Source organism: Bombina bombina, chromosome 5, assembly GCF_027579735.1.
Source record: "Bombina bombina isolate aBomBom1 chromosome 5, aBomBom1.pri, whole genome shotgun sequence".
NCBI classification, from domain to species: Eukaryota; Metazoa; Chordata; class Amphibia; order Anura; family Bombinatoridae; genus Bombina; species Bombina bombina.
In genome coordinates, this window is record NC_069503.1 from 1,151,300,752 (window position 1) to 1,151,328,383 (window position 27,632).

Sequence of the window (27,632 nt, forward strand, 5' to 3'; positions counted from 1 at the left end):
CTCCCTTCATCCGTGTCCTAAAGCTTTGGTATTGGTTCCCACAAGTAATGGATGACGCCGTGGACCGGACACACCAATGTTGGAGAAAACAGAATTTATGCTTACCTGATAAATTACTTTCTCCAACGGTGTGTCCGGTCCACGGCCCGCCCTGGTTTTTTAATCAGGTTTGAAATTTTTTTATTTTTCTTTATACACTACAGTCACCACGGCACCCTATAGTTTTCTCCTTTTTCTCCTAACCGTCGGTCGAATGACTGGGGGGCGGAGCCAGAGAGGGAGCTATATGGACAGCTCTTGCTGTGTGCTCTCCTTGCCTTTCCCCGTAGGGGAGGAGAATATCCCACAAGTAATGGATGACGCCGTGGACCGGACACACCGTTGGAGAAAGTAATTTATCAGGTAAGCATAAATTCTGTTTTTGTTGTTTTCAGTGGAAAACACCAGAGTACAACGCCCCTTTAAATAATGACAGAGTTAAGCAATACATAAAACTGTGTCTGATGTCAGTGTTTGTAACAGCAGTGCTTCTGAAGAGTGGGTAACATTTTTATAGTGTTGTATTATTATTGACAGTCATACAGAATTATAGATTGGGTTGTAATTCAAAATTATCGTTCTTTTCTAGCCATTTTTTAGATTGCTAAACCTGAGGAAATTGGGCCTAAGTGACAATGAGATCCAGAGGTTACCTCCAGAGGTAGCCAATTTCATGCAGCTGGTGGAGCTGGATATATCCCGCAATGGTAAGTATGACGGGAGACATAATAGAGGGGCGAGAGGTCTGTGGTGAACAGGGGAGAGGGGCGAGAGGTCTGTGGTGCACACGTGAGAGGGGCGAGAGGTCTGTGGTGCAGATGGGAAAGGGGTGAGTGGTCTGTGGTGCACACAGGAGAGGGGCGAGAGGTCTTGTGCACACAGGAGAGGGGCGAGAGGTCTTGTGCACACAGGAGAGGGGCGAGAGGTCTGTGTTGCACACGGGAGAGGGACGAGAGGTCTGTGGTGCTCACTGGAGAGGGGCACAGGTCTGTGGTGCACACGGGAGAGGGGCGAGAGGTCTGTGGTGCACACGGGAGAGGGGCGAGTGGTCTGTGGTGCACACGGGAGAGGGGCGAGAGGTCTGTGGTGCACACGGGAGAGGGGCGAGAGGTCTGTGCTGCACACGGGAGAGGGGCGAGAGGTCTGTGGTGCACACGGGAGAGGGGCGAGAGGTCTGTGGTGCACACGGGAGAGGGGCGAGAAGTGTGGTGCACACGGGAGAGGGGCGAGAAGTCTGGTGCACACGGGAGAGGGGCGGAAGGTCTGTGGTGCACACGGGAGAGGGGCGAGAGGTCTGTGGTGCACACGGGAGAGGGGCGAGAGGTCTGTGGTGCACACGGGAGAGGGGCGAGAGGTCTGTGGTGCACACGGGAGAGGGGCGAGAGGTCTGTGGTGCACACGGGAGAGGGGCGAGAGGTCTGTGGTGCACACGGGAGAGGGGCGAGAGGTCTGTGGTGCACACGGGAGAGGGGCGAGAGGTCTGTGGTGCACACGGGAGAGGGGCGAGAGGTCTGTGGTGCACACGGGAGAGGGGCGAGAGGTCTGTGGTGCACACGGGAGAGGGGCGAGAGGTCTGTGGTGCACACGGGAGAGGGGCGAGAGGTCTGTGGTGCACACGGGAGAGGGGCGAGAGGTCTGGTGCACACGGGAGAGGGGCGAGAGGTCTGTGGTGCACACGGGAGAGGGGCGAGAGGTCTGTGGTGCACACGGGAGAGGGGCGAGAGGTCTGTGGTGCACACGGGAGAGGGGCGAGAGGTCTGTGGTGCACACGGGAGAGGGGCGAGAGGTCTGTGGTGCACACGGGAGAGGGGCGAGAGGTCTGTGGTGCACACGGGAGAGGGGCGAGAGGTCTGTGGTGCACACGGGAGAGGGGCGAGAGGTCTGTGGTGCACACGGGAGAGGGGCGAGAGGTCTGTGGTGCACACGGGAGAGGGGCGAGAGGTCTGTGGTGCACACGGGAGAGGGGCGAGAGGTCTGTGGTGCACACGGGAGAGGGGCGAGAGGTCTGTGGTGCACACGGGAGAGGGGCGAGAGGTCTGTGGTGCACACGGGAGAGGGGCGAGAGGTCTGTGGTGCACACGGGAGAGGGGCGAGAGGTCTGTGGTGCACACGGGAGAGGGGCGAGAGGTCTGTGTTGCACACGGGAGAGGGGCGAGAGGTCTGTGGTGCACACGGGAGAGGGGCGAGAGGTCTGTGGTGCACACGGGAGAGGGGCGAGAGGTCTGTGGTGCACACGGGAGAGGGGCGAGAGGTCTGTGCTGCACACGGGAGAGGGGCGAGAGGTCTGTGCTGCACACGGGAGAGGGGCGAGAGGTCTGTGCTGCACACGGGAGAGGGGCGAGAGGTCTGTGCTGCACACGGGAGAGGGGCGAGTGGTCTGTGGTGTGCTCTTTCCCCTCTTCTCTTTCCTGTACCTTTCTTTCAATCCTATTAAGGTTTTTGCTCCTAGTCTCATATAGTTCTTTTTGCTGCAAATGGTCTGCTCACCTCCTGCTTGTTATCTCAGATATTCCAGAAATCCCGGAAAGCATCAAATTCTGCAAGTCTCTGGAGATAGCCGACTTCAGCGGGAATCCCCTGTCTAGGTAATGTTGGGAGTCTTCTCTTTCCTTCTTAATATGAGGAGAGTCCGTGGCATCATTCCTTATTGTTGGAAAACACTGAACCTGGCCACCAGTAGAAGGCAAAGACACCCCAGCCAAAGGCTTAAATACTCTCCCTACTTCCCTCTTATCCCAGTCATTATTTGCCTTTCGTCACAGGAAGTTGGCAGAGAAGTGTCAGAAGATTCGGAGTAGTTCCTTATGAAGGGTATCTACCCTTCGAAATGGGACTGGAGTTGTAAGTAGTTTTGTCAGCCTCTCAGTGAGTGCATTGACGAAGGTTAGAGTCTGGAGATGCAGGGAGTGTCTTTCTGCGAACCCATCCATTTACAGCTCCTAAGCAATCATTGTTGACGAGTTTCACTGCCTGCTTCCATCACTCAAGTACATGTCAGGAGCGATGCTACAACACTATCAAACTTGAGAGGCTGTGTTTCTGTTCCACGGCATAGATTCCAGTAAGATCGTTTTCATTTTTTTTTAAATAAAATATATATTTATATACATATATATATACATATATACACACATATGATAACGCAAGAAGACAGGGTCACAGTGTTGCTTCTTTTATCTTTATGGAATCAAGGGTAAATATCTCAGGAGGAGGATTATTGAACAGGGGGAATTAATCACTTAATTTTATTTTATTATGATTATGCTGCAACATGTGTTAGATGAGGCTCAGGCAGATGTTGAAATGTACAGGTTTTTGGAAGCTGCGCAGCCTGAAAGGCTTGGCTGTCTTTTTTTCCTATTATAGCAGGGGTGGTCCTGCATTGTGCACTATGTGACCAGGTGTGGTCACACTGATTTCCTTTTTCCTGACCGTATAAAGGCGCCGTTTTGTCTTATTAATCAATAGTCTGCTTTTTAAGCGGTATACCCATCTGCTCAATTATGTTCCACATGCCTTGATAAAGTAATCATGTCAAAGAAAATAAATGTTTGATACCACTGAGCCGTCCACCTCTGAGAAGTCTCCGTCCCGTGAGGTGCGCACCCTACAGTCATCTCCTAATACACATGCAGCTTCCCGTAGCACTCCTAATCCTTAATCTGAAGGGGCCCTTTTACTGTAAGACTTTACTGAACAGTTACAAATGGCAGTGTCTGCGTGCTTTAGTGCTTTACCTCGCCCTGCTAAGCGCAAGCAAAAAGGTCAAATATTGCTATCCTTCCCAGGGGGGTCATCTACTAGCTTATTGGATTTATCTGATACAAGGTTACCCGATGATGAAGACGCCTCTGATACTTCAGAGGGTGCTCTTTCTGGGTCGGAATCTGCTATATTATAATCAGACTTTAGATTTAGGATTGAGCATTTAGGCTTTCTGCTAAAGGAAGTTTTGGCTACGTTAGAGGTTCCAGAGCCCAAATTGCCTGAGGAACCTTTGATTCCTAAATTTGATAAGGTATACGAGGACAGTGTTGTACCACAAACTTTACCGGTTCCTTTAAAGATGGCGAACATTATTAAGAATGAATGGGAAAGAATTGGTTCTTCATTTTCCCCCTTCCTCCTTTAAAAAATTGTTCCTGGTTCCGGACTCTCAATTGGAGTTGTAGAGTTCCAGCCCCAAGGTGGATGGCTCTATCTCCACGCTTGCTAAATGCACTTCTATCCCGCTTGAGGATAGTTTGTCGTTTAAAGAGCCCATGGATAAGAAAATAGAAACTCTTTTAAGAAAGATGTTTCAGCATACAGGATATTTGTTTCAACCGGCAGGAGCTGTTGCTGCGGTTGCTGAAGCGGATACCTACTGGTGCCACTCCTTATCTGAGTTGATCGAGGTGGAGGGTCTTAAGAAATAAAGAATTAAGGCCTTAAGGGTGGCTAATTCTTTTATTTGTGATGCAAATATGCAAATTATTCGCCTGAATGCCAATGCTTCAGGTTTCTTCTGTTCAAGCCGTAGGGCACTCTGGCTGAAGTCCTGGTCTGCTGACATGACTTTGAAGTCAAGACTTCTTTCCCTCCTATTTAAGGGAAAGATTCTATTTGGTCCAGGCTTGGACTCCATTATCTCCAGGGTTACTGGAGGCAAAGGTGCCTTTTTACTGCAGGATAAGAAGAACAAACCTAAGGGACAAGGTCCTAATTTCGTTCCTTTCGTTCGGATAAATCCCAATGTCAGCAAAAGCCTGAGCAATCCAAAGGGATTTGGAAGCCATCTCAGTCCTGGAATAAATCCAAACAGAACAAGAAGCCCGCCGAGACAAAGTCGGCATGAAGGGGCGGCCCCCGATCCAGCTCTGGATCTTGTAGGGGGCAGACTGTTGCTCTTTTGGGATGCTTGGTTTGGGGACGTTAAAGACCCGTGGGTCCTGTAGGTCATCGCTCGGGGATACAGGATAGGTTTAAAGTCTCATCCACCTAGGGGGAGATTCCTCTTGTCAAACCTGTCTTCAAGGCCAGAAAAGAAAGAAGCCTTTCTGGGGTGCGTGACGGATCTCTCCTCTCTGGGAGTCACTGTCCCGGTACCTCTTGCAGAAAGAGGTCTGGGATACTACTCAAACCTTTTTGTGGTCCCAAAGAAGGAGGGAACTTTCCGCCCAATTCTGGACATAAAGTGCTTAAACAAATTCCCTTCTGTCCCCTCGTTCAAGAGGGGAAGGACAGTTCATGACCACGAAAGATCTGAAGGATGCTTACTTTCACTTTCCAATACACAAGGAACACTTCAAGTTCCTAAGGTTTGCGTTCCTGGACCAGCCCTTCCAGTTTATTGCACTTCCGTTTGGTCTAGCTACTGCGCCAAGAGTTTTTTCGAAGGTTCTAGGGGCTTTGCTTGCAGTGGCCAGAACCAGAGGTATAGCAGTAGTAACGTATTTGGATGATATTCTGGTTCAAGCACCATCCTGTCGTCTGGCAGAAGACCATTCTTCTATTTCTTCTTCGATCTCATGGATGGAAGATAAACTTAGAAAAGAGTTCTCTTATTCCTAGTACCAGGGTGGAATTCCTGGGTACTATAATAGACTCCATATCTATGAGGATATTCTTTACAGACCAGAGACGTTGCAAGCTAACCTCTGCTTGTCTTGCCCTCCAGACCTCCTTAAGACTTTCTGTGGCTCGGTGTATGGAGGTGATTGGTCTCATGGTGTCCAGAATGGACATCATTCCTTTTGCCGGATTCAATCTCAGACCACTTCAGTTGTGCATGCTGAGACAGTGGAATGGCGATCATTCGGATCTGTCTCAACAGATTTATCTGGACAACCTGGTGGCTCTGTCCAGATCACCTGCTCCAAGGGACTACGGACGCAAGTCTCTCAGGATGGGGAACTGTTTGGGGTGCCAGGAAGGTACTGGGCCTATGGACTCTGGAGGAATCCCTCCTCTTGATCAATATTTTGGAACTTTGAGCGATCATCAATGCTCTGAAGGCTTGGCCTCTTCCGGGGTTGTCCCAGTTTATCAGATTCCAATCAGACAACATAACGTCGGTGGCTTACATCAATTATCAGGGGGGAACGAGGAGCTCCCTAGCAATGAGGGAAGTATCTCGGATTCTAGAGTGGTCGGAGTCCCACAACTACTCGCTGTCAGCGATCCACATTCCGGGTGTGGACAACTGGGAAGCGGATTTCCTCAGCAGACAATCCTTTCATCTGGGGGAATGGTCTCTCCATCCCGAGGTGTTTGCAGGGATTTGCAACAGATGGGGGACGCCGGAGCTAAATCTCATGGCTTCCTGGTTCAATTCCAAGCTACCCAGGTATGGGTTGCGGTCCAGGGATCCTCAGGCGGAACTAATAGATACATTAGCAGTGCCTTGGAGGTTCAATCTAATTTACATTTTTCCGCTGTTACCACTTCTCCCTCGTGTAGTGGCCCGCATCAAGCAGGAGCAGGCATCAGTGATACGAAGGATCGTGATCGCGAAGGATGTGGTTCGCGGATCTAGTGGGGATGTCCTCATCTCCTCCATGGAAGCTACCTAGGGATCTGCTGGAACAGGGTCATTTTTGTTCATCAAAATCTAGATTCTCTGAGGCTGACTGCGTGGAGTTTGAACGCTTAGTCTTATCCAAGAGAGGTTTCTCTGAGAGGGTTATTGACACTCTCGTTCAATCTTGTAAGCCTGTTACTCGTTGCATCTATCATAAGGTGTGGAGAGCTTACTTATTCTGGTGTGAAGAGCGTGGTTTCGCCTGGCATAAGGTCAAGGCTGCCAGAATTCTTTCCTTTCTCCAGAAGGGCCTTTCTGCCAGTTCCCTGAGGGGACAGATTTCAGCCCTTTCTGTTTTGCTGCACAAGAGGCTCGTAGAGCTTCCTGACGTGCAATCCTTCATTAAGGCTCTGATCAGGATCAGACCTGTGTTTAGATCTAATGCTCCACCTTGGAGTTTGAATCTTGTTCTTTAATTTTCGCAACGGGCTCTGAGTGAGCCTATGTATTCAGTTGACATTAAATTGTTGTCCTGGAAGGTTCTTTTTCTATTGGCTATTGCGTTGGCACACGCAGGGTTTCTGAAATGGCTGCCTTGCAATGTGAGCCTCCTTATCTGGTGTTTTCACTCTGATAAGGCTGTCCTACATACCCTCTTGGGTTTTCTTCCTAAGGTGGTGTCTGATCGTAACATCAATCAGGAGATTGTGGTTCCTTCCTTGTGTCCTAATCCTTCTTCTTCGAAGGAACGTTTACTTCAAAGCTCGAACAACATCCAGATTATGAAGTTTTATCTTCAAGCTACCAAGGATTTTAGACAAACTTCTTCCTTGTTTGTTATCTACTCTGGAAAGTGAAGACCTCTTCGACTTCCTTATCTTTTTGGTTGAGTGGTTTTATACGCTTAGCTTACGAGGATTTAGACTTCCTCAGAGGATTACGCCTCATTCCACTAGAGTGGTGGCTTCCTCTTGGGCCTTCAAGAACGAGGCCTCTATGGATCAGATTTGTAAGGCGGCTACCTGGTCCTCCTTACATACTTTTTGGGAGACAGGTGTTGCAGGCTGTGGTGCCCTCAGATTAGGGTCTGCCTTTTCTTTTACCCCTCCCGTTATCATTCAGTGTCCTCTAGAGCTTGGGTATAGTATTACTAACAGTAAGGAATGATGCCCTGGACTCTCCTCATATTAAGAAGGAAAACATAAATTATGCTTACTTGATAATTTAATTTCCTTCTGTATGAGGAGAGTCCATGGCCCCTGCCCGTGTACTACGATGGGCTGACCAAAATGTGTTTTTCTCGTCCGGCACCATTTATACCCTGATATTTCTCCTACTGTTCCTTATTCCCTTGGCAGAATGACTGGGATATGAGGGAAGTAGGGGGAGTATTTAAGCCTTTGGCTGGGGTGTCTTTGCCTCAACCTTATGGCCAGGTTCAGTATTTCCCAACAGTAAGGAATGATGCTGCAGACTCTCATCATACAGAAGGAAATTCAATTATCAGGTAAACATAATTTGTTTTTGCTCTTTCTGTTTTCTTTTTCTCATTATCATTATGTATATGTAGTGACAACAGATTCTGCAGCACTTTCTACTCCCCGTTTATAATCCTACATATAATGGTACCTAGAGACATGTATTGCTCGGAGGTCCCACAGTATCATACCTTATTGCCATCGTGCTCCTCTGCATGGTAGGCTAGTGGGCTTCTGGGCATGGGATGGTAGGCTAGTGTGCTCCTGGGCATGGGATGGTAGGCTAGTGTGCTCCTGGGCATGGGATGGTAGGCTAGTGTTGTCCTGGGCATGGGATGGTAGGCTAGTGTGCTCCTGGGCATGGGATGGTAGGCTAGTGTGCTCCTGGGCATGGGATGGTAGGCTAGTGTGCTCCTGGGCATGGGATGGTAGGCTAGTGTGCTCCTGGGCATGGAATGGTAGGCTAGTGGGCTTCTGGGCGCAGGGAATGATAGGCTAGCTGCTCCTGGGCATGGAATGGTAGGCTAGTGGGATTCTTGGCAGAGAAAAGGGTAGGCTAGCAGCTCCTGGGCATGGAATGGTAGGCTAGCGTGCTCCTGGGCATTAAATGGTAGATTAGTGGGCTCCTGGGCGCAGGAAATGGTAGGCTAGTGGGCTTCTGGGCATGGAATGGTAGGCTAGTGGGCTTCTGGGCATGGAATGGTAGGCTAGTGGGCTTCTGGGCATGGAATGGTAGGCTAGCGGACTCCTAAGCATGGAATGGTAGGCTAGCAGCTCCTAGGCATGGAATGGTAGGCTACCGGGTTTCTGAGCGCAGGGAATGGTAGGCTAGCGGACTCCTAAGCATGGAATGGTAGGCTAGCAGCTCCTAGGCATGGAATGGTAGGCTACCGGGTTTCTGAGCGCAGGGAATGGTAGGCTAGCGGACTCCTGAGCATGGAATGGTATGCTAGCAGCTCCTAGGCATGGAATGGGTAGGCTACCGGGTTTCTGAGTGCAGGGAATGGTAGGCTTGTGGCTCGGGAATGGAATGGTAGGATAGTAGCTCCTAGGATTGTAACGGCAGGCTAGTGGGCTTCTGGGCTTCTGGGCAGGGAAGTGTAGCCTAACGGTTCCTGGGCAAGAAGCTTGGAGCGTTACCTGTTTCCAGACAGGGAAAAACTAGATGGACATAAAATGAACAAAATAAAGCTTGATGTTAAATTTAAGTATAATCACTGTTAAAATTATCTCTTTAATTGAAAAGAAAAAATGTGAGTTATGTCTCTTTAGCTAGAGATACAGCTCACCCTTGTGGTGGTTATTATGAACTGCAGGCTTCTGATACTATGCTGCACTGTATAACTAAGAACCAGTATATTTCTAAGGCACTTAGTGCAATGTTAACCTGTTCAGCGCCTGCACTTTCCCACCACTGTCAACCACATTTTTTCTAAAAAAAAATTCTAATTTCTTTTAGTCTGTCAGATAAATTAATATCTTTTATGGTTGCAGCAACTGGAAATATCCCCTACCCGGTTCATCTGTACGTTCAGTGTGCCACGTTATCTAATGGTTATGTAATTGCCACAAGCAGGGTTCGTCTGTACGTTCAGTGTGCCACGTTATCTAATGGTTATGTAATTGCCACAAGCAGGGTTCGTCTGTACGTTCAGTGTGCCACGTTATCTAATGGTTATGTAATTGCCACAAGCAGGGTTCGTCTGTACGTTCAGTGTGCCACGTTATCTAATGGTTATGTAATTGCCACAAGCAGGGTTCGTCTGTACGTTCAGTGTGCCACGTTATCTAATGGTTATGTAATTGCCACAAGCAGGGTTCATCTGTACGTTCAGTGTGCCATGTTATCTAATGGTTATGTAATTGCCACAAGCAGGGTTCGTCTGTACGTTCAGTGTGCCACGTTATCTAATGGTTATGTAATTGCCACAAGCAGGGTTCGTCTGTACGTTCAGTGTGCCACGTTATCTAATGGTTATGTAATTGCCACAAGCAGGGTCCATCTGTACGTTCAGTGTGCCACGTTATCTAATGGTTATGTAATTGCCACAAGCAGGGTTCGTCTGTACGTTCAGTGTGCCACGTTATCTAATGGTTATGTAATTGCCACAAGCAGGGTTCGTCTGTACGTTCAGTGTGCCACGTTATCTAATGGTTATGTAACCGCCACAAGCAGGGTTCGTCTGTACGTTCAGTGTGCCACGTTATCTAATGGTTATGTAACCGCCACAAGCAGGGTTCGTCTGTACGTTCAGTGTGCCACGTTATCTAATGGTTATGTAACCGCCACAAGCAGGGTTCGTCTGTACGTTCAGTGTGCCACGTTATCTAATGGTTATGTAACCGCCAGAAGCAGGGTTAGTCTGTACGTTCAGTGTGCCACGTTATCTAATGGTTATGTAATTGCCACAAGCAGGGTTCGTCTGTACGTTCAGTGTGCCACGTTATCTAATGGTTATGTAATTGCCACAAGCAGGGTTCGTCTGTACGTTCAGTGTGCCACGTTATCTAATTGTTATGTAATTGCCACAAGCAGGGTTCGTCTGTACGTTCAGTGTGCCACGTTATCTAATTGTTATGTAACCGCCACAAGCAGGGTTCGTCTGTATGTTCAGTGTGCCACGTTATCTAATTGTTATGTAATTGCCACAAGCAGGGTTCGTCTGTACGTTCAGTGTGCCACGTTATCTAATTGTTATGTAACCGCCACAAGCAGGGTTCGTCTGTACGTTCAGTGTGCCACGTTATCTAATTGTTATGTAATTGCCACAAGCAGGGTTCGTCTGTACGTTCAGTGTGCCACGTTATCTAATGGTTATGTAATTGCCACAAGCAGGGTTCGTCTGTATGTTCAGTGTGCCACGTTATCTAATTGTTCTGTAATTGCCACAAGCAGGGTTCGTCTGTACGTTCAGTGTGCCTAATTGCATTTGCTAGAACTGTGCATTATAATTCTTAGCGCTCAGGCAATGGTGGCAGAAGAGCACTGTCTACTGAACAGCTATAAAAGTATTTACTGTCAGTGATTTCAGCATTATGACTTTATTGAGGGTAACAAAGTGCTTTGGTGCTGTGCGTTCGCATGGCCGGCAATAGATGCAGACGCACAAGAGCGCGGCATGGCCGGCAATAGATGCAGACGCACAAGAGCGCGGCATGGCCGGCAATAGATGCAGACGCACAAGAGCGCGGCATGGCCGGCAATAGATGCAGACGCACAAGAGCGCGGCATGGCCGGCAATAGATGCAGACGCACAAGAGCGCGGCATGGCCGGCAATAGATGCAGACGCACAAGAGCGCGGCATGGCCGGCAATAGATGCAGACGCACAAGAGCGCGGCATGGCCGGCAATAGATGCAGACGCACAAGAGCGCGGCATGGCCGGCAATAGATGCAGACGCACAAGAGCGCGGCATGGCCGGCAATAGATGCAGACGCACAAGAGCGCGGCATGGCCGGCAATAGATGCAGACGCACAAGAGCGCGGCATGGCCGGCAATAGATGCAGACGCACAGGAGCGCGGCATGGCCGGCAATAGATGCAGACGCACAGGAGCGCGGCATGGCCGGCAATAGATGCAGACGCACAGGAGCGCGGCATGGCCGGCAATAGATGCAGACGCACAGGAGCGCGGCATGGCCGGCAATAGATGCAGACGCACAGGAGCGCGGCATGGCCGGCAATAGATGCAGACGCACAGGAGCGCGGCATGGCCGGCAATAGATGCAGACGCACAGGAGCGCGGCATGGCCGGCAATAGATGCAGACGCACAGGAGCGCGGCATGGCCGGCAATAGATGCAGACGCACAGGAGCGCGGCATGGCCGGCAATAGATGCAGACGCGCAGGAGCGCGACATGGCCGGCAATAGATGCAGAGGCGCAGGAGCGCGACATGGCCGGCAATAGATGCAGAGGCGCAGGAGCGCGACATGGCCGGCAATAGATGCAGAGGCACAGGAGCGCGACATGGCCGGCAATAGATGCAGAGGCGCAGGAGCGCGACATGGCCGGCAATAGATGCAGAGGCGCAGGAGCGCGACATGGCCGGCAATAGATGCAGAGGCGCAGGAGCGCGACATGGCCGGCAATAGATGCAGAGGCGCAGGAGCGCGACATGGCTGTAGTGCTAATAAGGAAGCCCAGTGAGCACAATTAGTGGCACAGTTTCTCAATAAGATTTGTGGTTATTATGTGTTGTACGGATTTATGGAGCGTTTTACAGTAGCATAAAATGGTACATTGCTGTGTGTGCAATAAAGCTCAGACCATCATCACTGGGTAGAATGTCGCGGTTGTCACATGTGACACGGTGCAGAGCTACACAAACACAGCCATATATGCTTATACACCACGTGACGTGTACCACTAATTTGTGCTGCTCTGTTTGCTTCTATTTCAGACTTCCTGATGGATTTACCCAGCTGCGCAGCCTGGCACATCTGGCACTTAATGATGTCTCCCTGCAGACCCTGCCCAGTGACATTGGGAAGTAAGTGTCCGTGCCCTAGCAGCCTATACATGGCACAGTAATGCTGCTTTGTGCCTGGTAGATTGTGCTCAGTCTTTATTCTGTAAAAAAAAAATCTCCTTTTTTCTTTCCCCCCATCAGTCTGGCAAATCTGGTAACGCTGGAGTTACGAGAGAACCTCCTGAAATCTGTTCCTTCGTAAGTATCTTCTGCCACCCGGCTCCATTTGGCCCAGCGTGCTTCCTGCTCAAACCAGTTCAGTGTGTTACTGGCACTGCCCACTGTACAAGAATATGCACTAATTCTCTCCTCAATGTGTTCCTGGCAGTAACATCCCTGCACCAGTATACCCACCTTACACAGACATGCCCTCCCCAGTGTGTTCCTGGCAGTAACATCCCCTCACCAGTATACCCACCTTACAGCGACATGCCCTCCTTAGTGTGCTCCTGGCAGTAACTTCCCCTCACCAGTATACCCACCTTACACAGACATGCCCTCCCCAGTGTGCTCCTGGCAGTAACTTCCCCTCACCAGTATACCCACCTTACACAGACATGCCCTCCCCAGTGTGTTCCTGGCAGTAACATCCCCTCACCAGTATACCCACCTTACACAGACATGCCCTCCTTAGTGTGCTCCTGGCAGTAACATCCCTGCACCAGTATACCCACCTTACACAGACATGCCCTCCTTAGTGTGTTCCTGGCAGTAACTTCCCCTCACCAGTATACCCACCTTACAGCGACATGCCCTTCTTAGTGTGCTCCTGGCAGTAACATCCCCTCACCAGTATACCCACCTTACACAGACATGCCCTCCTTAGTGTGCTCCTGGCAGTAACATCCCCTCACCAGTATACCCACCTTACACAGACATGCCCTCCTTAGTGTGCTCCTGGCAGTAACATCCCCTCACCAGTATACCCACCTTACACAGACATGCCCTCCTTAGTGTGCTCCTGGCAGTAACATCCCCTCACCAGTATACCCACCTTACACAGACATGCCCTCCTTAGTGTGTTCCTGGCAGTAACATCCCTGCACCAGTATACCCACCTTACACAGACATGCCCATCTTAGTGTGCTCCTGGCAGTAACATCCCCTAACCAGTATACCCATGTTACAGCGACATGCCCTCCTTAGTGTGCTCCTGGCAGTAATATCCCCTCACCAGTATACCCACCTTACAGCGACATGCCCTCCTTAGTGTGTTCCTGGCAGTAACATCCCCTCACCAGTATACCCACCTTACACAGACATGCCCTCCTTAGTGTGCTCCTGGCAGTAACATCCCCTCACCAGTATACCCACCTTACACAGACATGCCCTCCTTAGTGTGCTCCTGGCAGTAACATCCCCTCACCAGTATACCCACCTTACAGCGACATGCCCTCCTTAGTGTGTTCCTGGCAGTAACATCCCTGCACCAGTATACCCACCTTACACAGACATGCCCATCTTAGTGTGCTCCTGGCAGTAACATCCCCTAACCAGTATACCCACGTTACAGCGACATGCCCTCCTTAGTGTGCTCCTGGCAGTAATATCCCCTCACCAGTATATCCACCTTACAGCGACATGCCCTCCTTAGTGTGTTCCTGGCAGTAACATCCCCTCACCAGTATAACCACCTTACAGCGACATGCCCTCCTTAGTGTGTTCCTGGCAGTAACATCCCCTCACCAGTATACCCACCTTACAGCGACATGCCCTCCTTAGTGTTTTCCTGGCAGTAACATCCCCTCACCAGTATACCCACCTTACAGCGACATGCCCTCCTTAGTGTGTTCCTGGCAGTAACATCCCCTCACCAGTATACCCACCTTACAGCGACATGCCCTCCTTAGTGTTTTCCTGGCAGTAACATCCCCTCACCAGTATACCCACCTTACAGCGACATGCCCTCCTTAGTGTTTTCCTGGCAGTAACATCCCCTCACCAGTATACCCACCTTACAGCGACATGTCCTCCTTAGTGTGTTCCTGGCAGTAACATCCCCTCACCAGTATAACCACGTTACACAGACATGCCCTCCTTAGTGTGCTCCTGGCAGTAACATCCCCTCACCAGTATACCCACCTTACAGCGACATGTCCTCCTTAGTGTGCTCCTGGCAGTAACATCCCCTCACCAGTATAACCACGTTACAGCGACATGCCCTCCTTAGTGTTTTCCTGGCAGTAACATCCCCTCACCAGTATAACCACCTTACAGCGACATGTCCTCCTTAGTGTGTTCCTGGCAGTAACATCCCCTCACCAGTATAACCACGTTACACAGACATGCCCTCCTTAGTGTGCTCCTGGCAGTAACATCCCCTCACCAGTATAACCACGTTACAGCGACATGCCCTCCCCAGTGTGCTTCTTGTAACAATATGCCTTAACAATTGTTCGTAGCCATCAATAGCATCCCCTCCTTATGTAAATCTTTACAAGAACCATCAGTTCTGTCCACCCTGTAAGACACCGCCGGGCCTGTGTGATTGTTTTACTTCCTCTCTTGCAGGTCTCTGTCATTTCTTGTTAAGTTGGAGCAACTTGATCTGGGAAGCAATGACCTACAGCTTCTGGTAAGGATCACACAGAAGTAACTTATCTTGGGGACATGATGCCGGCTATAATGCAAGCTAGAATCATGTCAGAAGATAGTGTCTTTCCTGTATTCACCCCATTAAAAGCTAAAATTATAATAACAGGAAATTTCCTCTTTGTTAAAATGAGAAACTTTGTATTTACAAAACTGACCTGTTTCTATGGCGCAAGAACTTTATTTAGCTCAAGCCTGAAAAAGGACACATGGCTGACCCATTTCCTTATATCCGGATGATGCAGACAGTGAGGTTATGTTTATTAGATGTGCACTAAATGCTCAGTAGAAGAGAGAGGCTGTTTCCTGTGTAGCAGTAACATAATGTCTCCCATAGATGGGTCTGAGACATAAATAGCAGATCGGTCTGATGAGAAAAGAATCGGAAGTCTTAGATATGTTCTTTCTTTCATACAGATGGTGAGAGTCAACGATCCATTACTCCTGGGAATTACTCTTCCCTACCACTAGGAGGAGACAAAGATTCCCAAACCCCAAGAACTCTATAAAACCTCTCCCACCTCACTGGTTAATCAGTCTTGTCTTTGCCTCCAACGGAGCAAGGTGTAGAATGAAGATGTGCATATGATTCTTCAGTGAGAGGGGTCTCAGAGTGCAGGGTCTTGTCAGAGGGTTGTATATGGAGTATTTTGCCTGTTGTATACCTACCTATACAGAAAGCTTATATACTTAAGCATTAGGAACAAATAGAATGATAAACCACTCTACAGAGGTGCGCTGCAACAATCACAGTCCTTTTCCTTGATAGCAATCAGATGTCCACGGCTGCTCTCTCAGTGGAAACGATATCAGACGAAAAAATCCTATAGCAGGAAAGAAGAGGCGCCTCTTCTTTCCTACTATAGGATTTTTTCGTCTTATACTTAAGCATTGCCTATAGAAGAGCTGTGTAAACATAGCAAGTACAATCCCAGTTGGAGGTAGAAGAGATAAGAAATAAAATGTAAATTTTTCATTTTTCTCTAAGTATGGGATTTGGTATACAGATATAGATAATATAATAGGCATGTATATGTGTACAGACAGTAATAAAAATAGTTATTTAGTTTCCCTGCAGACTGAACCCATTTTAATGGATTGTAGTTTCAAAGATTATAATCAGCTATTTCATATACGTAAATAAACCAAACAAAGCAATTTCTCATAGATTGTATACTCTGCCGCTAGTATAACTAGCCATTGCAAACACATTAAGGGATAAAGAGTTTTACAATAGGCTGCCTCTCACTAAGAGACACCAGGCCATGGACTCTTACACTGAATGTAAAAGTTAAAGATCCCATCTCTTCAATGGTAAATATCTGTGCACTGCGCATTTGATGCTGATATCTGTAATTGTCGTACTCCCAGCCGGCATTAGCGCTACATTTACACAATGTTCTGCTTTCTCCTCAGCCGGACACATTGGGAGCTTTACCCAACCTACGGGAGCTGTGGCTGGACCGGAACCAACTGTCTGCGCTGCCTCCGGTGAGACACGAGGACACTTCAGTCATACAGAGGGCGCTGTGTAATCAGAATAGCATTTTACATTTGACATGAGCTTAGTGTGAGCAGGATAGTTACCCTCTGTTACCGCTTGTGCAGGATAGTTACCCTCTGTTCCCGCTTGTGCAGGATAGTTACCCTCTGTTCCCGCTTGTGCAGGATAGTTACCCTCTGTTCCCTCTTGTGCAGGATAGTTACCCTCTGTTCCCGCTTGTGCAGGATAGTTACCCTCTGTTCCCTCTTGTGCAGGATAGTTACCCTCTGTTCCCTCTTGTGCAGGATAGTTACCCTCTGTTCCCGCTTGTGCAGGATAGTTACCCTCTGTTCCCTCTTGTGCAGGATAGTTACCCTCTGTTCCCTCCTGTGCAGGATAGTTACCCTCTGTTCCCGCTTGTGCAGGATAGTTACCCTCTGTTCCCTCTTGTGCAGGATAGTTACCCTCTGTTCCCTCTTGTGCAGGATAGTTACCCTCTGTTCCCACTTGTGCAGGATAGTTACCCTCTGTTCCCTCCTGTGCAGGATAGTTACCCTCTGTTCCCTCCTGTGCAGGATAGTTACCCTCTGTTCCCGCTTGTGCAGGATAGTTGCCCCCTGTTCCCGCTTGTGAAAGATAGTTACCCCCTGTTCCCTCCTGTGCAGGATAGTTACCCCCTGTTCCCTCCTGTGCAGGATAGTTACCCCCTGTTCCCTCCTGTGCAGGATAGTTACCCTCTGTTCCCGCTTGTGCAGGATAGTTGCCCCCTGTTCCCGCTTGTGCAGGATAGTTACCCTCTGTTCCCTCCTGTGCAGGATAGTTACCCCCTGTTCCCTCCTGTGCAGGATAGTTACCCCCTGTTCCCTCCTGTGCAGGATAGTTACCCCCTGTTCCCTCCTGTGCAGGATAGTTACCCTCTGTTCCCTCCTGTGCAGGATAGTTACCCCCTGTTCCCTCCTGTGCAGGATAGTTACCCCCTGTTCCCTCCTGTGCAGGATAGTTACCCTCTGTTCCCTCCTGTTCAGGATAGTTACCCTCTGTTTCCTCCTGTGCAGGATAGTTACCCTCTGTTTCCTCCTGTGCAGGATAGTTACCCTCTGTTTCCTCCTGTGCAGGATAGTTACCCTCTGTTTCCTCCTGTGCAGGATAGTTACCCTCTGTTTCCTCCTGTGCAGGATAGTTACCCTCTGTTTCCTCCTGTGCAGGATAGTTACCCTCTGTTTCCTCCTGTGCAGGATAGTTACCCCCTGTTCCCTCCTGTGCAGGATAGTTACCCTCTGTTTCCTCCTGTGCAGGATAGTTACCCTCTGTTCCCTCCTGTGTAGGATAGTTACCCTCTGTTCCCTCCTGTGTAGGATAGTTACCCTCTGTTCCCTCCTGTGCAGGATAGTTACCCCCTGTTCCCTCCTGTGCAGGATAGTTACCCTCTGTTCCCTCCTGTGCAGGATAGTTACCCTCTGTTTCCTCCTGTGCAGGATAGTTACCCTCTGTTTCCTCCTGTGCAGGATAGTTACCCTCTGTTTCCTCCTGTGCAGGATAGTTACCCTCTGTTCCCTCCTGTGCAGGATAGTTACCCTCTGTTCCCTCCTGTGCAGGATAGTTACCCTCTGTTTCCTCCTGTGCAGGATAGTTGCCCCCTGTTCCCGCTTGTGCAGGATAGTTGCCTCCTGTTCCCGCTTGTGCAGGATAGTTACCCTCTGTTCCCTCCTGTGCAGGATAGTTGCCCCCTGTTCCCGCTTGTGCAGGATAGTTGCCCCCCTGTTCCCGCTTGTGCAGGATAGTTACCCTCTGTTATAGGACTTAATAATCACAGACCAATGATACATTTTGTAAACTTGATGTGAACTCCCACTAGCTTTGTGTAAAAGGTTTTTAAATCCATCTATTCCGTGGTGCTGGCACTGGGTGTGGAACGTAAGACTGATTTACTACATTTAGATTCTTTAGACTTTTTTATATTTACGTTGTAGGTAAACGGCAGCCCTTTAAAGGTATTACAGGTGCCAGTGTAGCCCTGGGGGCTGCTCATACCACTCGTATCACATATCCACAACACCTCTCAATAAAATCCTTTTTTATTAACGTGAAGTAAAACCGAAACGTTGCTGTGATTTTAACCCCTTAATGACAGCACTATTCAAGGTACATTGCTGGTCTTTAGCCCTTAAAGGGACAGGAAACACCCACAATTATTTTCTTTCATGATTTGGATAGAACAATTTCAGACAACTTTACAATTTACTTCTATTATCCAACTTTCTTCATTCTCTTGTTATCCTTTGCTGAAGGAGTAGCATTGCACTACTTGGAGTTAGCTGCACACATCTAGTTAGCCAATCACAAGAGACAAATGTGTGCAACACCAATCAGCAGTTAGCACCCACTAGTGTAGGATATGTGCACATTGTTTCAACAAGGGATACCAAGAGAACAAAGAACATTAGAGCATAGAAGTAAATTTAAGTGTCTTAAAATGACATTATCTATCTGAATCATGCAAGTTTAATTCCCTTTAAGTCCTGTACTCTGTGTGTCAGCGCTATTTCTCCTACATTGGTGTGTCCGGTCCACGGCTTCATCCTTACTTGTGGGATATTCTCTTCCCCTACAGGAAATGGCAAAGAGAGCACACAGCAAAAGCTGTCCATATAGCCCCCCCTCTGGCTCCGCCCCCCAGTCATTCTCTTTGCCGCTCTGAACAAGTAGCATCTCCACGGGGATGGTAAAGAGTATGTGGTGTTAGTTGTAGTTTTATTTCTTCTTTCAAGAGTTTGTTATTTTAAAATAGTGCCGGTTTGTACTATTTACTCTACAACAGAAAGTGATGAAGATTTCTGTTAAAAGAGGAGTATGATTTTAGCAACAGTAACTAAAATCCATTGCTGTTCCCACACAGGACTGTTGAAACCAGAGAACTTCAGTTGGGGGGAACAGTTTGCAGACTTATCTGCTTCAGGTTTGACCAGTCTTTTTCTAACAAGACCCAGTAATGCTAGAAGACTGTCAGTTTTCCCTTATGGGACCGGTAAGCCATTTTCTTAGACTCAGTAACAGAATTAAGGCTTATAAATTGGGCTCTATGCTTTGTTTTTATCATATTATATGACAATTGGAGTGTTTTGTGAACTTTGAAACACTTTTGGGAACATTTATTTGTGCCTGGCAGTTGTTTAGACGCCTAATCTAGTCAGAAAGGCCCCTTCACTCTGGTATGCAGAGGGAGGAGGCCTCATTTTCGCGCCTCAGTTGCGCAGTTACTTTCCATATGCAGTGCATGCAGCTTCACGTGAGAGGGTCCTGTGGCTGAGAAAAGGACTCAGGAAGGCTTATTTCTGTGGTGAATAACCCCTAAGGAAGGTAAAAGCTGCAGCAAAGTCTGTGGCAGGGACTGTAGTGTGTTTAAACCGGTAAATTAAACTATTAGCTCCGGTTGAAATTTGGTGTGCAATACTTTCAAAGCATTAAGACACTGGGTGTAAATTTCAGAAAGATCGGATATTTCTTTGATAGTTTTTCGAACATTCAGAAATAAAGTGTGCTCTTTTTATTATTTAAAGAGACAGTAACGGTTTTGTTTAAATTTGTTTTTATTGCATTAATAGCCTGCCTAAATCTGTCTAACATGTCTGTACCTTCAGATAGCATATGTTCTGTGTGTATGGAAGCCAAGGTGGTTCCCCCTTTAAATGTATGTGCAAATTGTGCCATGGCGTCCAAACAAAGTAAAGACAGTACTGTCACATTTAATAAGGTTGCCCAAGATGATTCTTCAAATAAAGTTAGTGGGGATAGTTCATCATCCTCTCCTTCTGTGTCAATACCAGCTTTGCCCGCGCAGGCGATACCCAGTACATCTAGCGCACCAATGCTTGTTACTATGCAGCAATTAACAGCAGTAATGGATAATTCTATAGCAACTCTTTTATCCAAACTGCCAGCATTTCCCAGAAAGCGTGATTGCTCAGTTTTAAATACAGAGGATGAGCAAGTAGGCGCTGACGATAATTTATCTGTTATACCCTCACATCAATCTGAGTTGGCAGTGAGGGAGGGTCTGTCTGAGGGAGAAATTTCTGATTCAGGAAAAATTTCTCAGCAGGCAGAACCTGATATCGTGGCATTTAAATTTTAAGCTAGAACATCTCCGCGCCCCCCTGCTTAAGAAGGTGCTAGCAACTCTTGATGATTGTGATTCTTTGGTGATTCCAGAGAAGTTGTGCAAAATGGACAAATTCTTAGAGGTCCCAGTGCACGCTGATGCTTTTCCGATACCCAAGAGGGTGGCGGACATAGTGACTAAGGAGTGGGAGAAGCCAGGTGTACCTTTTGTTCCACCTCCTATATTTAAGAAAATGTTCCCCATTGTCGACCCCAGAAGGGACGCATGGCAAACGGTCCCTAAGGTAGAGGGGGCAGTTTCAACGTTAGCCAAGCGCACAACTACTCCTATAGAGGACAGTAGCGCTTTCAAAGATCCTATGGATAAAAAATTGGAAGGATTGCTTAAAAAGATTTTTGTTCAGCAAGGTTTCCTTCTTCAACCAATTTCGTGCATTATTCCTGTCACCACGGCGGCGTCTTTTTGGTTCGAGGAACTAGTAAATTCGCTCCAAAAGGAGACTCCATATGATGAAGTCATGGACAGAATTCACGCACTAAAGTTGGCTAATTCCTTTATTTTGGATGCCGCTTTTCAATTGGCGAAATTAGCGGCGAAAAATTCAGGTTTTGCAATAGTGGCGCGCAGGACGCTTTGGCTAAAATCTTGGTCGGCGGATGTGTCGTCCAAAACAAAATTGCTTAATATTCCTTTCAAAGGTAAGACCCTTTTCGGGCCAGAATTGAAGGAGATTATTTCAGACATCACTGGGGGAAAGGGCCATGCCCTCCCACAGGATAGGCCTTTCAAGGCTAAGAACAAATCTAATTTTCGTTCCTTTCGCAATTTCAGGAATGGACTGGCTTCTAACTCTGCAGCCTCTAGACAAGAGGGTAACGCTTCCCAGCCTAAACCAGCATGGAAACCATTGCAAGGCTGGAACAAGGGTAAACAGGCCAAGAAGCCTGCTGCTGCTACCAAGACAGCATGAAGGGGTAGCCCCCGATCCGGGACCGGATCTAGTAGTGGGCAGACTTTCTCTCTTTGCTCAGGCTTGGGCAAGAGATGTTCCGGATCCCTGGGCGCTAGAAATAGTCTCTCAGGGGTATCTTCTAGAGTTCAAGGAACTTCCTCCAAGGGGAAGGTTCCACATGTCTCGCTTATCTTCAGACCAGATAAAGAGACAGGCATTCTTACATTGCGTAGGAGACCTATTACAGATGGGAGTGATACACCCAGTTCCAACAGCGGAACAAGGTCTGGGTATTTACTCAAACCTGTTTGTAGTTCCCAAAAAAGAGGGAACTTTCAGGCCAATTCTGGATTTAAAAATTCTAAACAAATTCCTCAGAGTTCCATCATTCAAAATGGAAACCATTCGGACGATTTTACCAACAATCCAGGAGGGTCAATATATGACTACCGTGGACTTAAAGGATGCGTACCTGCATATTCCTATCCACAAAGATCATCATCAGTTCCTGAGGTTCGCCTTTCTGGACAAACATTACCAGTTTGTGGCTCTTCCATTCGGTTTAGCCACTGCTCCCAGAATTTTCACAAAGGTGCTAGGGTCCCTTCTAGCGGTCCTAAGGCCGAGGGGCATTGCTGTAGCACCTTATCTAGACGACATTCTAATCCAAGCGTCGTCCCTTTCCAAAGCAAGGGCTCATACAGACATTGTTTTAGCCTTTCTCAGGTCTCACGGGTGGAAGGTGAACATAGAAAAGAGTTCCCTGTCCCCGTCCACAAGGGTTCCTTTTCTGGGAACAATAATAGATTCTGTGGAAATGAAGATTTTTCTGACAGAGGTCAGAAAGCTAAAGCTTCTAAACGCTTGTCGAGTTCTTCACTCTATTCTTCAGCCTTCCATAGCTCAGTGCATGGAGGTAATAGGACTAATGGTTGCAGCAATGGACGTGGTTCCTTTTGCTCGAATTAATTTAAGACCATTGCAACTGTGCATGCTCAAACAGTGGAATGGGGATTATGCAGACTTGTCTCCCCAGATTCAAGTAGACCAGGTAACCAGAGACTCACTCCTCTGGTGGTTGACTCAGGATCACCTGTCTCAGGGAATGAGTTTCCGCAGACCAGAGTGGGTCATTGTCACGACCGACGCCAGTCTCTTAGGCTGGGGCGCGGTCTGGGACTCCCTGAAAGCTCAGGGTCTATGGTCTCGGGAAGAGTCTCTTCTCCCGATAAACATTTTGGAACTGAGAGCGATATTCAATGCGCTCCTGGCTTGGCCCCAACTAGCGGAAGGCCAGATTCATAAGATTTCAGTCGGACAACATGACGACTGTAGCGTACATCAATCATCAGGGGGGAACAAAGAGTTCCTTGGAGATGAGAGAGGTATCCAAGATCATCAAATGGGCGGAGGATCACTCCTGCCATCTATCTGCAATTCACATCCCAGGAGTAGACAACTGGGAGGCGGATTATTTGAGTCGGCAGACTTTCCATCCGGGGGAGTGGGAACTTCACCCGGAGGTCTTTGCCCAGTTAACTCAACTATGGGGCACTCCAGATATGGATCTGATGGCGTCTCGTCAGAACTCCAAGGTTCCTCGCTACGGGTCCAGATCCAGGGATCCCAAGGCGACACTAGTGGAATGCATTGGTGGCGCCCTGGTCGTTCAATCTAGCTTATGTGTTTCCACCGTTCCCTCTTCTTCCCAGGCTTGTAGCCAGGATCAAACAGGAGAAGGCCTCGGTGATTCTAATAGCTCCTGCATGGCCACGCAGGACTTGGTATGCAGACCTGGTGAATATGTAATCGGCTCCACCATGGAATCTACCTTTGAGGCAGGATCTTCTAGTACAAGGTCCATTCGAACATCCAAATCTAGTCTCTCTGCAACTGACTGCTTGGAAATTGAACGCTTGATTCTATCTAAGCGTGGGTTTTCAGATTTGGTTATAGATACTCTGGTTCAGGCCAGAAAACCTGTGACTAGGAAAATTTACCATAAGATATGGCAAAAATATATCTGTTGGTGCGAATCCAAGGGATTCTCTTGGAGTAAAATAAAAATTCCTAGGATACTTTCCTTTCTCCAAGAGGGTTTGGATAAAGGTTTGTCAGCTAGTTCTCTAAAAGGACAGATATCTGCTCTGTCTGTTTTGTTGCACAAACGTCTGGCAGCCGTGCCAGATGTACAGGCGTTTGTACAGGCGTTAGTCAGAATCAAGCCTGTCTACAGACCTATGACTCCTCCATGGAGTCTAAACTTGGTTCTTTCAGTTCAAGGGGTTCCGTTTGAACCCTTACATTCCATAGATATTAAGTTACTATCTTGGAAAGTTCTGTTTTTGGTTGCTATTTCTTCTGCTAGAAGAGTTTCTGAATTGTCTGCTTTGCAGTGTACTTCACCCTATCTGGTATTCCATACAGATAAGGTAGTTTTACATACCAAGCCTGGTTTTCTTCCAAAAGTGGTTTCCAACAGGAATATTAACCAGGAAATAGTTGTTCCTTCTCTGTGTCCGAGTCCAGTTTCGAAGAAGGAACGTTTGTTACACAACCTAGATGTGGTCTGTGCTTTAAAATTCTATTTAGAAGCCACAAAGGATTTCAGACAGACATCATCCTTGTTTGTCGTCTATTCTGGTAAGAGGAGAGGTCAGAAAGCTACTGCTACCTCTCTTTCCTTTTGGCTGAAAAGCATCATCCGATTGGCTTATGAGACTGCCGGACGGCAGCCTCCTGAACGAATTACAGCTCACTCTACTAGAGCTGTGGCTTCCACATGGGCCTTCAAGAACGAGGCTTCTGTTGAACAGATCTGTAAGGCAGCGACTTGGTCTTCTCTGCATACTTTTGCCAAATTTTACAAATTCGATACTTATGCTTCTTCGGAGGCTGTTTTTGGGAGAAAGGTTTTGCAAGCTGTGGTGCCTTCCGTTTAGGTTACCTGACTTGTTCCCTCCCTTCATCCATGTCCTAAAGCTTTGGTATTGGTTCCCACAAGTAAGGATGAAGCCGTGGACCGGACACACCAATGTAGGAGAAAACAGAATTTATGCTTACCTGATAAATTTCTTTCTCCTTCGGTGTGTCCGGTCCACGGCCCGCCCTGGCTTTTAGTCGGGTTTAAAATTTTTATTTTCTGTACACTACAGTCACCACTGCACCTTATAGTTTCTCCTTTTTCTCCTAACCGTCGGTCGAATGACTGGGGGGCGGAGCCAGAGGGGGGGCTATATGGACAGCTTTTGCTGTTGTGCTCTCTTTGCCATTTCCTGTAGGGAATGAGAATATCCCACAAGTAAGGATGAAGCAGTGGACCGGACACACCAATGTAGGAGAAAGAAATTTATCAGGTAAACATAAGTTCTGTTTTCTGCTTGGTTCAGACCTATATTTGCTATAAATTACATATGGAGTATACAACATAATAAATCTATTTGGTGATCTTTTTCTTTATCGTCACTAGTTTTGTATTAAAGGTTATAAGGAAATCTGCAACAACAAACAATAAATGCTTTTTTCCCTATTTTCCACCCATTTTTCAGTATTAAATTCCTATTTATTGTTTCTCTGTTTAAAAAAACAAAAATACCCAACCTATAATAATTATTTCTGCACTTAACTAGAGAGCAAACAATTAAATGGAAAGTCTTTTCCAGAATTATTTCTGTTTAAAGATATGAATAATCCCTTTATTACGCATAACCAACACACAGTTATATTAATACACTTTAAACCTCTGTGTTTACCTTGTATCTAATTCTCTGCAGACAGCCCCCTTATCTCAGTTATTTTGACAAACTTGCATTTTAGCCAATCAATGCTGACTCATAAATCACGTAAAGGGAGTGAGCACAATGTTCTCTATAAGACAAAACTGCTGTCAAAACTGTCTGAATTCACTGAGATAAGAGGTGGCCTTCAAGGGCTTAGAAGTTTGCATATAGCCTATCTAGGTTTAGCTTTCAACAAAGAAAACAAGAGAACAAAGCACATTTTATGATAAAGGTAAATTGGAAAGTTATTTAAAATCGCTGCTCTATCTGAATTATGAACATTTTGATTTCACTGTCCCTTTAAAGGGACACTAAACCCAAATTTTCTGTCATTCTGATAGAGCAGCGATTTTAAGCAACCTTCTTATTTACTCCTGTTATCAATTTTTCTTCGATCTCTTGGTATCTTTATTTGAAAAAGCAGAAAGGAAAGTTTAGGAGCCGGCCCATTTTAGGTTCAACACCTTGGTAATGCTTGCTGATTGGTGGCTGCATGTAACCACCCATCAGCAAATAGTGTCCAGCGTACTGAACCAAAAATGGGCCGGCTCCTGCTTTTTCAAATAAAGATAGCAAGAGATCAAAGAAAAATTGATAATAGGAGTAAATTAGAAAGTTGCTTAAAATGACTGCTCTGTCTGAATCATGAAAGTGTCATTTTGATTTCACTGTCCCTTTAAGGTGAAACTAATAGTGAGCAAAAATGCCAAAATGGCTGTGTCATTTAAGCATGGTTACTGGGAAAACCTCTGTCCTTAAGGGGTTAATGCCAATACTAGGTTCTGTGGGCGTGAATATGCTGTACTTTTTGTTTGTTTGTCTAGAAAACGGCACTTTCATGACTTTTTAACTTTAATGTAATCAGAATTGGGTTTCCTTACTGAAGCTGAGTAATATTTGCTGGTTTGTTGTAGGAGCTGGGAAACCTCCGTCGTCTGGTTTGTCTTGATGTGTCTGAGAACAAACTGGAGCAGCTGCCCACGGAGATCAGTGGCCTTGTGTCCCTCACGGATCTGCTGCTGTCTCAGAACCTGCTCAGCGCTCTCCCCCCCAGGAATCGGTCAGTGTGATTGTCTCCTGTCCTACACTCCGAGGCACCTGTAGTATTTACAGTCCTGCGCGCAGTCGTCACTTGCACCTGTAGTATTTACAGCCCAGCGCGCAGTCGTCACTTACACCTGTAGTATATACAGCCCAGCGCGCAGTCGTCACTTGCACCTATAGTATTTACAGCCCAGCGCGCAGTCGTCACTTGCACCTGTAGTATATACAGTCCTGCGCGCAGTCGTCACTTGCACCTGTAGTATTTACAGCCCAGCGCGCAGTCGTCACTTACACCTGTAGTATATACAGCCCAGCGCGCAGTCGTCACTTGCACCTATAGTATTTACAGCCCAGCGCGCAGTCGTCACTTGCACCTGTAGTATATACAGTCCTGCGCGCAGTCGTCGCTTGCACCTGTAGTATTTACAGCCCAGCGCGCAGTCGTCACTTGCACCTGTAGTATATACAGCCCAGCGCGCAGTCGTCACTTGCACCTGTAGTATATACAGTCCTGCGCGCAGTCGTCACTTGCACCTGTAGTATATACAGCCCAGCGCGCAGTCGTCACTTGCACCTGTAGTATATACAGTCCTGCGCGCAGTCGTCACTTGCACCTGTAGTATATACAGTCCTGCGCGCAGTCGTTACTTGCACCTGTAGTATATACAGTCCTGCGCGCAGTCGTCGCTTGCACCTGTAGTATATACAGTCCTGCGCGCAGTCGTCACTTGCACCTGTAGTATATACAGTCCTGCGCAGTCGTCACTTACACCTGTAGTATTTACAGTCCTGCGCGCAGTCGTCACTTGCACCTGTAGTATTTACAGCCCAGCGCGCAGTCGTCACTTGCACCTGTAGTATTTACAGCCCAGGGCAGTCGTCACTTGCACCTGTAGTATATACAGCCCAGCGCGCAGTCGTCACTTGCACCTGTAGTATATACAGTCCTGCGCGCAGTCGTCACTTGCACCTGTAGTATTTACAGCCCAGCGCGCAGTCGTCACTTACACCTGTAGTATTTACAGCCCAGCGTGCAGTCGTCACTTGCACCTGTAGTATATACAGCCCAGCGCGCAGTCGTCACTTGCACCTGTAGTATATACAGTCCTGCGCGCAGTCGTCACTTGCACCTGTAGTATATACAGCCCAGCGCGCAGTCGTCACTTGCACC

At 47.6% G+C, this 27,632-nt stretch overlaps 1 protein-coding gene across 1 annotated transcript in view; it reads left to right on the forward strand.

Annotated features, from left to right (window-relative positions):
• The window catches only part of SCRIB (scribble planar cell polarity protein), a 746,390-nt gene that overhangs the window by 83,974 nt on the left and 634,784 nt on the right, over positions 1-27,632 (forward strand). Inside the window, exons 3-9 of the mRNA XM_053715486.1 lie at positions 629-746; positions 2,546-2,624; positions 12,423-12,512; positions 12,633-12,689; positions 15,003-15,066; positions 16,500-16,574; positions 26,332-26,471. Of these exons, the coding sequence (XP_053571461.1) occupies positions 629-746; positions 2,546-2,624; positions 12,423-12,512; positions 12,633-12,689; positions 15,003-15,066; positions 16,500-16,574; positions 26,332-26,471 (623 nt within the window). The remainder of the gene's footprint in view (positions 1-628; positions 747-2,545; positions 2,625-12,422; positions 12,513-12,632; positions 12,690-15,002; positions 15,067-16,499; positions 16,575-26,331; positions 26,472-27,632) is intronic.